This window comes from Polypterus senegalus, chromosome 15 (assembly GCF_016835505.1).
Source record: "Polypterus senegalus isolate Bchr_013 chromosome 15, ASM1683550v1, whole genome shotgun sequence".
In the NCBI taxonomy this organism is placed as follows: domain Eukaryota; kingdom Metazoa; phylum Chordata; class Cladistia; order Polypteriformes; family Polypteridae; genus Polypterus; species Polypterus senegalus.
The window spans coordinates 75,381,484-75,399,134 of record NC_053168.1 but is presented as its reverse complement, the minus strand read 5'-3'; the positions used below and the strand labels follow the sequence as shown (position 1 = coordinate 75,399,134).

Sequence of the window (17,651 nt, the reverse complement as noted above, 5' to 3'; positions counted from 1 at the left end):
GGATATACTTATATATTCAGTTCAAACAAGAATGCAATCAGACTGTTAAAAAGAGAATACAATTGTTATTCATAGGCAATGAACAACATGTAACAACAAACTATGGATAGCATTCTGCTTAACTACTAAATGCACCCATATAAAAACTACACCAAGACAATTTAGACATGTCAGACATCTTAATAGGATGTCATTGAACTGTGGGAAGTAAACACAATACACAAACCTTGTTGGGAATCAAAGTGAGGTTTAAGTTCTGGGAATTGACAAAACTACCCTGCTGTGACACCAAATCCCCATAAGACAGCAGTAAATCAAAAATGGGAAAGACGCCTACAAGAGTATGGCAGTATTGGAATTTCCCCTGCAATTTTCTTCAAATTATTGTCATTTTTATAGATAGAATAGTGTGATGTTATGATGTCACTATTTATGGGCTTCATCTTTGTCAGTTTAATGTAAATTTCTCATCCAGTCAGGAAGAGAATAAATAATAATAGCTAATTCAATGCATTAAATAACTTTTTAATTTATTACATAATTGAGGTCACTTATTGGTATATATACAAACATATTAATCGGTATAGAATATCAAACGCACAACAGTGAAAATATACTGGAGAGTTACGATAAGATCGGCAGTTTTAAAGAACAATAAAGTGGCGTCTTTAGGTTATAAAGTAAACTTAATTGTTGTGATCATTTGCCAGCAAGTAGGTTGACCATCAGGAATAATCCATTTCAGAATAAGTACAAGAGGACAAACTAGCATTTTGAAAAGTGCAGAAGAGCAAATAGAAATCACTTAAGATTCCTGGTTGGAGAAAAAGATCATATAAGGAACTAAAATGATGGCAGTAAATGGCCTTCAGAAACAAGGATGTAGGCCTGCTATACGTTTGAATTTGCCTTGTGAGAACGAGAACTCACAAAAGAAGACTGACTTGCATCAAGATGGGACTATAAGCATGTGTTTTTCCCCTTTAATCTTTATGACACATTTGTAGCTTTGAATGAAATGGTTTGAATTGACTCATTATGTTCCTCTGTCCATTTTATGTTACCAGAAGGAAGATTATTACACTTGCAACATTTTTGTAGGTTGTGTCACTTTCCACTTGTTACTAATATTTTTACTTGGGCTTTTCAAAACTTGTTTCTGCCTTTGCACACAATTTTCCATATGGATGCCAATAAATATTGACCCATGCATTTGACTTATAACTCATATAACCAGTGCAGAATTGGGCTAAAGGAAGGAGATATACCTGAACAGTGTGATTAATAAAAAGTTCAATAAAACACAGTCTATAACAGAAAAGTTCCTGTACTTCTGGAAGCTGCTATTTTAAGAAATAGTGATGAATGTGCAAGATGCTATGGAAAAGAAAGGTTATTGAACTGGGTTATGGTGACACACTTTAGAACCACCCAATATCAAAAACAAAAACACTAGAGAACCCTGATATATTAAAATAAAGATTTTGTTATAGAAATAAATGTGGAGGACAGGTGGTAAGGAATCAGTAAACCAAACTACTCATGATTCACTACACAAATATTCCTTTTTTTCTTACAGTGGGAGCAAAGGCCCTTCTTCCCTTCATAGCACATATATATTTCATTCTGAGAAAAGACATTTTACTTTGATCGTAAGGCACCTTAGGGTGTTCTGTATATATCCGTAAAGCCACTTGAGGTGTTGCTGATTCTTGGTTGCCAGCCTTTTGCTGTTGCTTGCCATATCTACATATACAGCACTGTATGAGGCCTATCTATCTATCTATCTATCTATCTATCTATCTATCTATCTATCTATCTATCTATCTATCTATCTATCTATCTATCTATCTATCTATCTATTGTTTGTTTAGCTGTTTAGTTTACATTTCATTGAAAATTTAAAGTAATAATCCCTTGTTGTATGTTTCTCCCTCAGGCTCTTTGATGTATGCACAGTGTCAAGGACTGATCGAGAGACCAGGCTGACTTTGGTCTTTGAACATGTTGATCAGGATTTAACTACCTATCTAGAAAAAGCTCCTGAGCCAGGTGTGCCACCTGAAACAATTAAGGTACAATGCAGTGCTATTTGCCCTTCTCATTTTACGTATTTTTAAGTTAGAATGAGAGTTTATCTTGAATTACGCCATTTTTACACACAACACTGTTAATAAATCCTGCTGTTTGGGAAATTTTCAGTTAGCTAAACAGATATGTTTTGTATTACTGCATACATGATTGAAACAAAACTGTACATTTAGTGTAAATATTTATATATTTTTATATGTATGTCGTTTATGTGTTTTTCCTGCTTAATATTTTGTGTTGTATTCTTTTTTTTTTTTGAAATTTTATTAATTTTATTGCAATCATTCCATACAAATCAATCAATTTTTACATAAAGTAGGATTGAGAACAAGTCGACCCCCACCCCTGAGAGAGAGAGCATGGCCAGCGGAGTAAAACTTAAGGCTTGTAAACATACCTAAACTGATGAGTATGATATGATGAATGGAGAAGAAAAAGAAATACAGAAATAATTGCTTCCTCTCTGCTTTAAGAGCTTATTCTAAAATATTACTGATTAGATCCTGCCATGTTTTGAAAAAAATCTGTACAGATCCTCTAACTGAGAATTTGATTTTTTCCAATTTCAAATAGTATAAAACATTGGTTTCCCACTGACTTAGAAGAGGAGAGTTAGGATTCTTCCAGTTTAGCAAAATAAGTCTGCATGCTAAAAGTGTAGTGAATGCAATCACAGTTTGTTTGTCCTTCTCCACTTGTGTTGTATTCTTGACTGTACATGTTAACTGAAAGTGCTTTACAAAAAATTTTATTCCCACCAGCTAAATGAATTACATTTTTTTACTAGTATATCTGATGTCTAAGTGAATATTTGTTAAATGGAATAAATCTTCAAAATTTTGTGAGAATAGCTTTAACAGTCTGACTTGTAAGAAGAGCACCTCGCAAGGTGCACAGACTTTGAATCTGTTTCTACAGACGTGGTGTAAGCCCTATCCAAGCAAAACTGAGTTCTACATTCTTCCCTGTGTGATTACGAAAAAGAAATTGTGTCTTTACATTATTAAGTAATTTAAAGTTAATTGCCAACCATTCTGACAAAAAATAAAGATTACTTGATGTAAAAGAAAGCCTTACTTCTGAACTTTAGTTTGACTTAATATATCAATATACACTAAGCAGTAGTAAAAAAATGTATAATTAAAGGCTAGACTCTCATATTTTTCATATTAAAATGGGTTGGCATATTTGGAAGAAATCTGAAAGCAGTGTTTAATATTTACCCTCCCAAAATGTTTTGCTTTTTTTTTAATAAAATTAATTGTAGAAAGTGTTGCCTTGCACAAGTACGTTCTTGTAAGCATGCAGCAGATCTTGGTGGCCTCAAATGTCAGGAAGTTTTGTTTCTGTTCATGTAACGACAAATGAAGCTCTCCTTTTTCCCACTACAGTGAAATAACACATTGAAATTACATTGGTTCTTTTTCCAGCGTGTTGACATGTTTCAAGCTGATGGCCACATCATTCACCTATTCTTAAACTTGCTACAAACTAGTTCATAAAAAAGAAAAGGCTTTGTTGCAGTTTTGCTAATATCACTAAAGTGATTATTGAATTCATTATAAACCAATTTAGTTTGCTTTCAAAAAATTACAAATTGACACCCAAAGGCATTTGAATTGTTTCCTTTTTTCTGGGCTTTAATGTTTTAAAATACAGTGATCCATCGCTATATCACGCTTCGACTTTCGCGGCTTCACTCTATCACGGATTTTAAATGTAAGCATATCTAAATATATATCACGGATTTTTTTGCTGGTTTGCAGATTTCTGCGGACAATGGGTCTTTTAATTCATGGTACATGCTTCCTCAGTTGCTTTGCCCAGTTGATTTCAAATAAGGGACGCTATTGGTGGATGGCTGAGAAGCTACCCAATCAGATTATGTATTACATATTAAATAAAACTCCTCAATGACGTGCGGCGCTTCGCATACTTGAAAGCCCAAACAGCACATACAGTATTGATTTTGGATTGTTTGCTTGTCTCTGCCTCTCTCTCTCTCTCTGACATTCTCTGCTCCTGACGGAGGGGGTGTGAGCAGAGGGGCTGTTTACACAGAGGCTGTTTGCCTAGAGGATACGGACGCTCCTCCAAAAAATGCCGAAAGAATACCTTCACATTGCTGCCTTCCTTGTAGCTGCTTTGTCCGGTGGTGCCTCGCAAACTTAAAAGCCCAAAAAGCCCTATTGATTTTTGATTGTTTGCTTTTCTCGCTCTCTCTCTCTCTCTCTCTCTCTCTCTCTCTCTCTCTCTCTCTCTCTCTCTCTCTCTCTCTCTCTCTCTCTTTCTGGCATTCTCTGCTCCTGACGCACACTTTGAAGATGAAGATATGTTTGCATTTTTTTAAATGTGAGACGGAACTGTCATCTCTGTCTTGTCATGGAGCACAGTTTAAACATTTGACTAAAGGGTGTTATTTCATGTTTAGAGGGCTCTAATGATGTTAGAATATGTATTTAGAAGGTCATAAACAGGTTTTCTATGCTCTAACTGTAAAAATATTCAATTTATAAATAAAGAATCCTATTTCGCGGAAATGTATTTATCGCGGCAGAGTCTGGAAGGGATTAACCGCGATAAACAAGGGTTGACTGTAGTGCATCAGGTGGGTTAAGGTGTAATCAACAATAGGCAGAGGGTATCTCTTTTTGTATATTATCGCTAATCACAATTTTAAGCATTTGATTTATATTTTAACAGGAAGGGACATGTCACATTGACTGTCTTAATCTGGAAGCTGAAAGGTAAAAAGATTTAGTATTTGTTATTAAAGAATACAAGTGAGAAACAGATAAAAAGAGAACAGCGAAGTGTAAGATGAACAACAAAACAACAAGCCCTGCAAGTTTTGTGGACTTACCCTAATAGATGCTTATCACCTGACCACCTCAAGGGGATGACTCAAATACTTGCCCACCTCAAACTCTCCAAATAATACATCTCTCTGCCAGTGTCTTAGTCTGTCACTCATTCTCTGTTATGCTTAGCTTCTCTTCTTCTTGCAAGTGATTTCAGCCCCAGTTCACCTGTCTACTCCTGAGTCTAAGATCCATTGACATGGCACAGGTCTAGATTTCCTCCAAAAGTTATGGTCCAAGAAGTAGATGCAGTATTTACAAAAGGTTAATTTCAGGAGGGATAATGTGGTGGCACAGTATAATGGTGCCTGTTATACTCAGATTTTTTTTCCAGATCACAGCCTGGTTACGAAATCACAAACAATATCACAAATGTAATTTTTTAACGTTAATTAGAAGCTATAAATGGACCCAGTATAACTACATGTTCATGCATCTGCTCTATGATAAACTGACATCCTATCCTTGTCTTGTGCTGAGTACCCCTGGCAAAAGTTCTTGCTCTGCATCAGGGGTTTCAGATTCAAGGCATGCAGACTGTATCCAGCCATTTGACAATTTCAAAGAAACCTATTGATCAATATTTTAAACTTGATACAAACGCCCAGCAATGACTGTTAGTTTTTTCAGAGACCCTTTAACATGTGTTTCATAAATAACCTGTATCAGTGTTCCTCTCATTTTTATATATGTAGCACAGTCCGTCTGTACTACTTAAATGTGTTTGAATGGAAACTGGCTGCTTATAGTGACACAACAAGAAAAAAGTGAAAAGAGGGTGACGTGCCACATGCCATTTTGATGTGGTCAATTGCCAACCTATCTTGATGTGCTTTAGTGCAGGTGTAAACTAAGTTTTCTTTAGCTACAAATTTTTGTGTGCATCCCGTCTCAGCCAAATTTATCCACTGACATCATTTTTTAACTCAGTGCTGATTTTGGTTGGCTGCTGATGGCTTTCCTATCCCACTGCAGTGCCCAAAAGACAGAAAACTTATTAAAGAGGGAAGACAGTTTCAAGAGAGACATGAGGCAGAATGTACAATTGTGATGAGCAGAGAGATGTCTTGTTTGCACAGAAAATATTATAATTGCTTGTTGATATATTTTGGTTTGTGCTTGGTATATGCTGTAAAGTGTTATTTTTGGCCCTGAATTAAAATGAGTTTGATACCCCTACTCACTGTGAATCATTATTTTTTAAAGTTATTTTAAGAAATGGATGGCTGAGTGGATATGGGGCACATTAATGTGCCTCTCTCTTGTCAAAGCCATGAATGTTTGAGATTTATTTGTATTTACTTCATTGTTTTTGATGAAGGTATAAAGTAGTTCCATGAGGTATTATTTTGTGTTAAAAACAGGATTTAGCATCTGAAAATAAAAACAGAAACCTCCAAGCTTTCTCAGCAAGTTATAAACACAGTGTGGTGTGCTTGCCCGTGGGCATGAGTATATATATTATTTGTCTAAATTCTTTTTAATTTCCATTGCGAGAACTGACATGATTTGGCATTATTACACACACTTTTATGTAGAGTTTATGCAAGTGAATTTTTGCTATTTTTAGGCTTACAATACTGCAGCAAAACATTTGCGAAACCATACCTCTAATATACAATGCCAAACATTCCTGTGATCACGTGGCAATTAAGTAAAACCACAAACTGTTATAATGTGGCTTATTTCGATGACATTACAGCTAATAATTAATTCCTATTGAAAGCTTCTTTTGCAAAGGTAAAAACATGCATCTGCTTGTAAATGTAATGGTATACAAAGGTGGATGAGAGCTTTTAAAACTGGAAATACAGCCCTTATCTCAGCCAAGATTACATTATCTAAAAAGTCAGATCAAAAGATATATAACAGTTTCCTTCTAAATGAAAACAATACTGTAAAGACATATTTCCCACACTTTTTTTCCATTAAACTCCTCGATCATATTTCTTCCACCTTAGCCCTGAAGCTCTAAATGAATAAGGTCTCAGCAGTGAACAGATACATCTTATTTGCTGTTCAAAATATTTTAAAAGTACTGTACATTTTGTACAGACAGTCTACATGGCACTAAACTTGAAGGTGCTTGTAAACTCATTTGTCTTGATGAATAGACATTACGTTTGATGCTAATATTATGTGTGGCTACAAATCTGGAAAACCATAAGTGAATACCCATATGCAAGAAATAAAGGGGAAAAATGCTTACTGTTAAATTAAATAAGGTCATCTTGTTTTTGTTCTTACCAAACCTACATGTAATTTTATGGGAGAGCAGCATGGCTCCCTTTCAGCGTTAAGAGTCATGAAATTTGATTTCAAGTGTATGTGTTTCTTCACACACGACTATTTTTGCATTATAATGTCAGTAATTATTACTTCATACAACACTTTCTGAGAAAGACCCTGTATAACAATATAGATTGATGTATATTTTCATTGATACTACCTATTGATTAACCTATTGGAAATCCGTTCATGTCCTTGTATCATTTCCTCATTGTATGTCTCTAAATCATTCTTATCCTGCCTGTGTGATTTGTCCAACCACGCAGGGCTCATTACCTCAGGATAGTTGGCTTTTGGGCCACAGTTGTTTATTATGAATATTCACAGCTTTAACATTTCCAGTACTTCCTCCATCCGCCATCCTAAAGTGTGCATTAGTTCCAATGGAAACTAATAATGTGGAAGAGCAAGCTAGAAGCAAAGGGTATTGATAATAAATGTCAAGAACAGCAAAGTGATGAAAAAATCAAGGGAAGAACAAGAAGAGAAATGGCAAATGTGGATAGATGCCTGGTGATAAACTGCAAAATATGTCAATATATTAGTATCTTACAGATAGATTAAGCAGTTAGGAACACAATATATATAGTGCATTCAGAAAGTAGTCACAGCGCATCACTTTTTCCACATTTTGTTATGTTACAGCCTTTTGTTACAGCAATTCCAAAATGGATTATCTTCATTTTTTACTCAGAGTTCTACACACAACACCCCATAATGACAACGTGAAAAAAGTTTACTTGAGATTTTTGCAAATTTATTAAAAATAAAAAAATCAAGAAAGCACATGTACATAAGTACTCACAGCCTTTGCCATGAAGCTCAAAATTGAGCTCAGGTGCATCCTGTTTCTCCTGATCATCCTTGAGATGTTTCTGCAGCTTAATTGGAGTCCACCTGTGGTAAATTCAGTTGATTGGACATGATTTGGAAAGGCACACACCTGTCTATATAAGGTCCCACAGTTGACAGTTCATGTCAGAGCACAAACCAAGCATGAAGTCAAAGGAATTGTCTGTAGACCTCCAAGACAGGATTGTCTCGAGGCAGAAATCTGGGGAAGGTTACAGAAAACTTTGTGCTGCTTTGAAGGTCCCAATGAGCACAGTGGCCTCCATCATCTGTAAGTGGAAGAAGTTTGAAACTACCAGGACTCTTCCTAGAGCTGGCTGGCCATCTAAACTGAGCGATCAGGGGAGAAGGGCCTTAGTCAGGGAGGTGACCAAGAACCCGATGGTCACTCTGTCAGAGGTCCTCTGTGGAGAGAGGAGAACCTTCCAGAAGGACAACCATCTCTGCAGCAATCCACCAATCAGGCCTGTATGGTAGAGTGGCCAGACAGAAGCCACTCCTTAGTAAAAGGCACATGGCAGCCCACCTGGAGTTTGCCAAAAGGCACCTGAAGGACTCTCAGACCATGAGAAACAAAATTCTCTGGTCTGATGAGACAAAGATTGAACTCTTTGGTGTAAATGACAGGCGTCACGTTTGGAGGAAACCAGGCACTGCTCATCACCAGGCCAGTACAATCCCTACAGTGAAGCATGGTGGTGGCAGCATCATGCTGTGGGGATGTTTTTCAGCGGCATGAACTGGGAGACTAGTCAGGATAAAGGGAAAGATGACTGCAGCAATGTACAGAGACATCCTGGATGAAAACCTGCTCCAGAGCGCTCTTGACCTCAGACTGGGCGGCGTTTCATCATTCAACAGGAAAACGACCCTAAGCACACAGCCAAGATATCAAAGGAGTGGCTTCAGGACAACTCTGTGAATGTCCTTGAGTGGCCCAGCCAGAGCCCAGACTTGAATCCGATTGAACATCTCTGGAGAGATCTTAAAATGGCTGTGCACCGATGCTTCTCATCCAACCTGATGGAGCTTGAGAGGTGCTGCAAAGAGGAATGGGCGAAACTGGCCAAGGATAGGTATGCCAAGCTTGTGGCATCATATTCAAAAAGACTTGAGGCTGTAATTGCTGCCAAAGGTGCATCAACAAAGCATTGAGCAAAGGCTGAGAATACTTATGTACAGGTGATTTCTCAGTTTTTTTATTTTTAATAAATTTGCAAAAACCTCAAGTAAACTTTTTTCACATTGTCATTATGGGGTGTTGTGTGTAGAATTCTGAGGAAAGAAATGAATTTAATCCATTTTGGAATAAGACTGTAACATAACAAAATGTGGAAAAAGTGATGCGCTGTGAATACTTTCCAGATGCACTGTAAGGCAAATTAAATTACAACACCCTAATAGGGAAGAAAGAACTAAGAGTAAAGTGAAGATGCATCTACTGTATATATCAGTGCCAACAATATTACATTTTGTAGAATCTTGGATAATACTGTATAAACAAAGATCAGTGGAAATTAAGTATTTTAGGCAAGTATTATAGGTAATAACGAACTTAAGAAAAGTAAGACTTTAAAAACTCTTGATAAAATTGATGTTGTACACTGTCCTCGTTTTTCACTGTTATTCTTTGCTAGCAGTTGCATCTTTAAAATATTTGTTCTGCCTGTTCTCTTTTGATGTAGTATCCTTATGTTTGTTTTTTTTATTTTATCCCAATTTTATGTTTTATGTCATTTTCACCTTTTTAGCTGAGTGAATATTCTCCAGATTTATATTTTTATTATATGTGTTTAGCCTGTGTCCATTGTGAATTTTGATTGAAGAGTAATTGCTTAACAAATAAATACCCTTTTCATTTTTGATATTTGAATTAAGACTTAAATATTACACTAATAGCATCATCCATTCATTCACCCTTCAACTGTAAAACCTACCTTTTCCAGTTTTTAGCTGCAGGCAACCTATCCTGCAGCATTGGGCAAAAGGCATTAACCCATACTGGATGAGGTTTTTCTCCAACTAAAGGTACTCATAAACTCTCCAAAAGTGATCCAGCCTGTCTGAGATGTGGGAGGACAAATAGGGTTTTCAAAGAGGGGAAATGTATGTATTCTACAGACAGCAACCAGGACAAGAATAAAACCCAAGTCTATAAAAGCTTTATGTGTGGGGCATTTTCTCTGCAAGGCAAGGAACATTTATATAACTAAATATGTAAGCCATTCTGCATTTCTGTTTGTGTGTTTGTTCATTAATCCTGCAAAAATGGCTGACCCATACATTTTGCAAGTGCCTTGTCATTGGTCCACCTTAAAATACCAGCTATATTTCATATTGGAGCGAGGGGTGCAATGCAAAAGCCAGCACTGAAGCAGGGACTACAGTTCCCATCAGGCAGAAGTAGTACGCTATGGATGATGGAGAACATTGTCATCAGCATGCAAGTTTTCTACTGGCCAAAGCGCGATTGTACATTTTCTTCACAAATAATCTGGATAACAGTATCACTCTCTCGCTGGATTTCAGCTTTTTTTCTAAAACTGTCTTGTCTCATCATGGGTTGTGGTTAGCCATGTTGAATTTCCAAAAGTACATTTTCCCCTGCTTATTTATATCAATAATGCCAGGTAATTCAGCTATTACTTAATAAAACATAAAGTACCAAAAAGAAGTCACATTCCAGTCATTTACTGCTGTAGCTTACATTTCACTGGTAAGATTTTAGGAAGCAACAATGAAACCTTGACTTTGACCTTGTCGTGTTTAGGGAAGATCTCAGTAGGATTGCAGTCTAACCAATTGTAACAAACCTTCTTCTATGAAACTGAACAAGTGGCACAAATAGACATATAGAATACTTTTTTGGGTCAGTAATGCACCTCACTGCATCAAGCTATTACTTTTTGAGTAAGTCTGAGCAAGCCTTTTTAAGCCATACGTAGTTTGTTTTGTTGAGATTATTCTGCTCTCTGCTTTCATTTAATCTAAACCCAGAACATGCCAGGTAGATGAAGTAAAAATTAAGTTTAAAGCAATACACATATCTTTAATAATTTGATATGATCTATTACAGTATTTGAATTTATTAGGTGTCAATTAGGCCTGAATGATGTACATTTCTATACTGTGTCATATAGAGTTAATACTGTATGGGGAGATAAAAAAGCCTGCTGTTTTTGGATATTTATATTTTGGATTTAGTTATTTGCCACATTTTACATTAGCATCTGCCTATCCACACGAGGGAATTTTTTGAGCATATTAGTAATTTATTTAGTAATTTTCCATTCTGCTGTCAGCAGAGGTTTGTGCTGTCTCTCAGCTCTGGGGAAGTCCCAGCCTGACACATGTGTCCCATGTCTGTATCTGTGCTTTTTCCAGGTGCACTGGTTTCCCTCCTACATCCCAAAGACATTCTTGCTTGCTTCATCATTGAATCTACATTGGCCAGTGGACCTGTGAGCTTGAATATGCCCTTTTGCATGCCAGTTTTGTTTTCTGTATTGTTCTTAAAGCTGGCAGGCCCGACAACTCTGTAATGAACTGAAGTCTTCATTATCCTTGGTGGCTTGGCTAGGTTTTTGTGTTTCTTCATACATGCACTGCTAGTCACCATGATACTTTACTCACTTAAAGCCAGGATACTGCTGAATTATTTCCTTGTTTCCTTTCTATTTGGAAATTAGTTTAGCACCATTGTGTAAATAGGAGCACTGCAGTAGTTAATTTGCCATTATCAAAGTATCACCCAGAACCCATTGAGCAAAGGTTTTAGATTTGTTTTCTTGAACTAAATTTCAGCTCCTGCCATTTATATACCCTACTTGTATACAGTTCTGCAAGTATCCAACTTCCAAAAACACTAGGAAAAACTCTTTCACCCATCAGTCTTTTTATCAATGCAACATCTCTAGATTTAATTTACCTGTCTGCGCCAACATGTTCTCACTTAAACACACGCCATGTGAATCAGTAAAGTATGTAACTTTACATATGTAACAGTCTGTACTTTTTCATTATTTAATTTGACAAGGTCAGTTAACATGGTTTTGGTCTAATTTACAGTATATTGAGCAGCAGGGAAGTACTTACATGGCCTCATTTTATCTTCATTTAGAGTATTCAGGAAAGGTCTATAAAAGACACTCAGATATGGAGCAATGCATGAGAATGCCATTCTATTAGAATGGGAAGATTTGCAATGAAAAACAGGGCTAATAAAGTCTGTGGTGTAGATGGGATGCCATTTGAGTTCTTCAGGATTACCAAAGGATATTTCATTTAAGGTTATGTGTGAAAGTCATTTCACTGACCAACTTTTGAAAATAGCTTTGTTTATCTTATTTTGTTTATTAAATTTTATCTCATAAATGGACTTATTATTGGACAGTTGCTCTGATTTGTTATGCTAGCAGAATGCTGAGGTTCCTACAAGGCAGTCTTCAGCCATGTGTGGAATAGGTAATTCTTGATGTGTAGTCTTTTCTTTTTTAACTATTACTTCCTTATCAACTTCATACTTCCCATGCTCTGTATGGTCTGGATATTTCTACTGGGTATACAGTATAGTACAATTTTAAGGATAACAGAAAACTAATGATTTATCAAAAGCACATGCAGTGTGGAAATATTTATAAGCAAAGAGCAGAAGCAAACCCAGGTATTGTGGTTGTATAGAGAATAAAAACAAACGAAAACAGAGAATTTAGGGAAAGTTCTATAAAGTTTCTTATTCCATTCCACTGCACAGTGTCTATTTTAGATTCAACAAAATATTAGCTTTTCTAATACAGTTTTGAAGACAGGAATGGTGCTCATAGACACATAGAAAATGATTAAAGTCAATAGACTGTATACAGTAGATAAATACTGAAAGTTACTATATTAGATAAACAGATGGAGAAACTTTTATACAAAGCACATCATATCCTAGCTCTAAAGGTTTGGAGCCTGAGAAACAATCCATTCAAACCCTCCACTTGGGAATCAATGAAAGGATCCTTTGAATGAAATGAGCTGGAAAGACATCAAGCAGTTGTCCCTGCCTCAGGAGTGTGACTGGGGGTATCCAGCCTCTGCACTGTGGAGTCCTGTCTCCTGGTCATAATGAGGAGGTTAATGAATCATAGGGAGAGAATTACACAAATGTTAACGGGCAGATGTCCTGCATTATGCCTTCCTACAATAACTGATATTGTTTCTCTGGGCATATTTACATAATAAAAGATGTACTCTATAAGCGTGTTTTGACTGCCTATAGAGCTTTTATTTGTCACCATAAGGCTGGCTCATTGCCTTACTTTCTGCATGTTGTGAATGTGATCATGGCTAGTCCACTAACTGTAGCCTTGCAGATTTAATAAGTAATAAATTTAGAACCATTTTATTGCCATTATGTCAAACGTTGACACTGTGGTGCTATTTTTGATAATTCATTAAAACCCCACACTTTGTTAAATATTTTGCTGAATATTGCTTCCACTTGCAAATAATATAAAGACAGCAGATTAAATATTTTTGTCATGCATTAAGTATATACTTTATGTTTTTAGATATTAGCCATTAATTAATTGTTTTTGTTTTTCTTTTACTGTGTATTTATTGTTACCCACTGGTTATTGCAGGGAGTTTTCATTGAAAGGTGTGTAGACATTTATAAAGGGTCATCCAAATATTTGTTTCTTTATGTCTTTCTTGCTGGGTATATGTTTGGTGTGGGATTGCTGTCCTGACCGGGACATAATCACATGCCAACCAATGCTGCTGGCCAACATGTTATGTATGAATTGAGACAGTCATTATCCCTCCATTCTTGTTATCCACCAAAAAGGCAAAATAGCAAGCAGAGAAACTGAACTATGTCATATCAAGCCTCACATCTTCTGTAAATGACTGAGGAGCTGGATTTTCACCCATGACGTTAAAATTTTATATCTCACTGTGAGCTGACATTCTGGGAATTTAATTAAATGTTGAATAGGTAAATTATATTGCACATAAGTAGTTTGAAAACATTGATGTTAATTAGTATGTCATAATCAATAGTGGTAAGGCATAGTTCTGTCACACAGCTTTTGAGTCCTGAGTTCAAATCCTGGTCATATGTGTACTATGTTTTTTTCATATTTGCATGAATTTTACCTAGTTATTATCATGCATCCTGAAGATCTGCTAGTAAGGTTGTTTAACGACTCAAAATTCACCTACGTGAGTTATTGTGGGTTTGCCGGTGAGTGCTTCCTGTAGTGGACCAGTGTCCTGTCTAGGTCTAGTTCCTCCCATGTGTCCAGTGCTGCTATGGTAATCTTCAGGACCCTAAAATTGCCTTAAGAGGGTAAAATAAATGAATGGGTAGATGGAATAGGAAGTGAGAATGGCCAACATCATAGTAGTTCTGATTTGAGCTCTACGACAATGAGGTTCTGCCTTCTTTCTAGAGCCCTGTGTAGTTATGACATATCAGTACAGTACTTTATTATTTCCAATAACTGAAAAAATTATTGAAAATTTAAAAACATCTTAATGTTTTCCTGTAATAGATGGATACTGACAAAGCATGTTAAATCATGTTTGAAAAAAGTTTCTGAGAAACTTTTAGAAAAAAAAACAAAGACAGCAGAAAAGAAAGGCACACGCCAAAAGAAAAAGCTTCAGGGGCTAATGAGAAGAAAAGAAAGTAAAAAGAAAAGCCTTGTGAAAAATGAAAAGCAGGTACTTTGAGACAGCTGCCCTGTAGAAATGTCATCAGTCTGCTCAGTGCCATTTGCCAATGTTTTCTGGGTGAGTGTACATGGCATTGTTTCAAGTTTCTTTACTCTCCAACCACTTCCCCCTCCCCTTCGCCCCGGTCATTTTTTTTAATCGCTGACCAGCTGGCTCGTTAGTTGAATGGCTCAGTGGGCCCCTCTCCATGTTTCTTGTGAGGTCTTGGCAGGGTGGCCTGGTATGCTGCTTGCAGCCGGTGTCAAAGCAGTCATGCGGCAACGCTGTAGTTTTGACCACCCCACGCTCCCTTCAGCACTCCCCCTTCTCTTCCTTAACCCTCTCACCCAAACCTTGTCTACCATCCTATGTTTAATATGTTTGCATCCTATCATACAGTACCCGGAAAACATCTGCATAAGTGTGTTTGTGCTGTGTTACTAGAGGTGCTTGGATCCTTTTAGACGCATTCTCTGGAGCTGAACAAGTGGATACAATTAGCTGCAATCCACAGACAGCTGCGGGGAAGTAGAGACCCATTGGGCCTCACAGAAACACGTCTTTCCGGCTAGTCCTAGTGTCAGCTATCAACATCTGCCACACTCCAGGCTCTGCCTCCCTCCTTTTCTCTGTCTCTGTCTCTCTCTTTTACTCTTTTTTGTTATTTTTTTCTATAGTCCCTTCTGTCAAAATGTTTCCTGGGATCCTGTGAATTTTCTTCCAGCCTTTGGGAGAAAAAATACTTTTTGCCACTAACTGTCGGAGTCAAGCAGCACTCATTTGTATATGTACATACTGTATTTGTCTGGTGCTACAGTAAGTGAATTATTTGGTATGCTTCCAAAATGAAGCTCTGAGTGGTTCTTATAGTTTGCAGTTCATATTTAGGACACATAAAAAGAGCACTTCCTTCTGCAGCTGTCATCCAAAATGCTGTGAGTATTTGTACCAAGCTGAAAGGCAGCTATTTAGTTTGTTGGCTTTACCATTTGATGTGCATGTTTGAGGGCTGGAAGTCAACTGGATTATGAGGGAAGATGAGTGTTTGAAACCTAACCAGGCTAAGGCAATGCATTTGGTGGCTCAGACTATAAACTCTCTTGTTTTCACTTCTCAAATAAAATTATAAATAAATTTAACTGTAAAGACATCTTGTGACTAACTTTGATTTTGATCTGCTTCTTCTTGTTTATGCAGTTGCCATATTCTTCCATTGTTTATGGTGATGTTCACCCTCAATCCAAAGAAATGTTATTATAGATATTGGCAGTTCTTAGGTTGCTTGGTTCAAATAACTGTGGGAATGACCTTTTTTGAACTGGTGTCCAGACTAGAATTGGCTGCTTGTAAGCATAAGCCTTTGTTTCACATGACCCTGTACTTGAAAAAACAAGTTTGGAAAATTGTTGGATGGAAAAAATATACTATATGGTTCGTTGCAGTTATTACCATACTTTAAATTATTCACCACATACTTTCACACAGTCTGCACTGCTACATTAGCAAACAAGCTTTCTCTGAATGCTGATGTTGATAGTATTTTGATGTTACAGCAAATAAATATTGAACCCAGCAAACTAAAGATAAAATCACAGAAAATGGCCTGCTTCTTCTGATTTGGGCATGTCAAAATGCAGAATGCACAAATTATGTTAACGTGGAAGATGTGATTTCATTTTTCATCAATCACTAATGAAAACATTTTAAAAATGAGAGAAAGAGAGTGATCACATCATTAATAATTATTACATAAAAATGCTTTCTGATTTTTTTTCAGGTAAGTAAGAAAGACATTTTGACTTAGAGTAGTTATACAGTATAAGCACAGGAGGGGATGAACTGGCATTCCAGCTGGGTTTGAGGAAAATACCCTACCTGCCCAGGAGGCCATAATGGAAAAACTGTAAGAATGGAGGCACAACCTGGTGTTTCAATCCCATTATGGAGGAACTTCCAATATGACTTGGAGTCCTGCCACGTGCAAAAGTTTGCTGATGACACTGCTATTGTGGGCTGCATCAGGAGTGGGCAGGAGGAGGAGTACAGGAAGCTAATCAAAGACTTTGTTAAATGGTGCGAATCAAACCACTTACACCTTAACACCAGCAAGACCAAGGAGCTGGTGGTGGATTTTAGGAGGCCCAGGCCCCTCATGGACCCTGTGATCATCAAAGGTGACTGTTTGCAGAGGGTGCAGACCTTTAAATATCTGGGAGTGCAGCTGGATGATAAATTGGACTGGACTGCCAATACTGATGCTCTATGTAAGAAAGGTCAGAGCAGACTATACTTTCTGAGAAGGTTGGCATCCTTCAACATCTGCAGTAAGATGCTGCAGATGTTCTACCAGACGATTGTGGCGAGTGCCCTCTTCTACGCGGTGGTGTGCTGGAGTGGCAGCATAAAGATGAAAGACGCCTCACGCCTGGACAAACTTGTTAAGAAGGCAGGCTCTATTGTAGGAGTAAAGTTGGACAGTTTAACATCTGTGGCAGAGCGACGGGCACTAAGCAAACTCCTGTCAATCATGAATAATGCACTGCATCCACTTAACAGTGTCATCTCCAGGCAGAGGAGTAGCTTCAGTGACAGACTTTTGTCACTGTCCTGTTCCACTGACAGACTGAGGAGATCGTTCCTCCCCCACACTATGCGACTCTTCAATTCCACCCGGGGGAGTAAATGCTAACATTTTTTTCATTTTTATTACTATTTAATTTAATATTGTTTCTTTGTATCAGTATACTGCTGCTGGGTTATGTGAATTTCCCCTTGGGATTAATAAAGTATCTATCTATCTATCTATCTATCTATCTATCTATCTATCTATCTATCTATCTATCTATCTATCTA

At 37.1% G+C, this 17,651-nt stretch overlaps 1 protein-coding gene across 2 annotated transcripts in view; it reads left to right on the top strand.

The window, feature by feature from the left end:
• cdk6 (cyclin-dependent kinase 6) overlaps window positions 1-17,651 on the top strand; it is a 206,501-nt gene that overhangs the window by 45,351 nt on the left and 143,499 nt on the right. For both annotated transcript variants that reach the window (XM_039737230.1, XM_039737229.1), the window contains exon 3: window positions 1,940-2,075. In XM_039737230.1, the coding sequence (XP_039593164.1) occupies window positions 1,940-2,075 (136 nt within the window). The remainder of the gene's footprint in view (window positions 1-1,939; window positions 2,076-17,651) is intronic.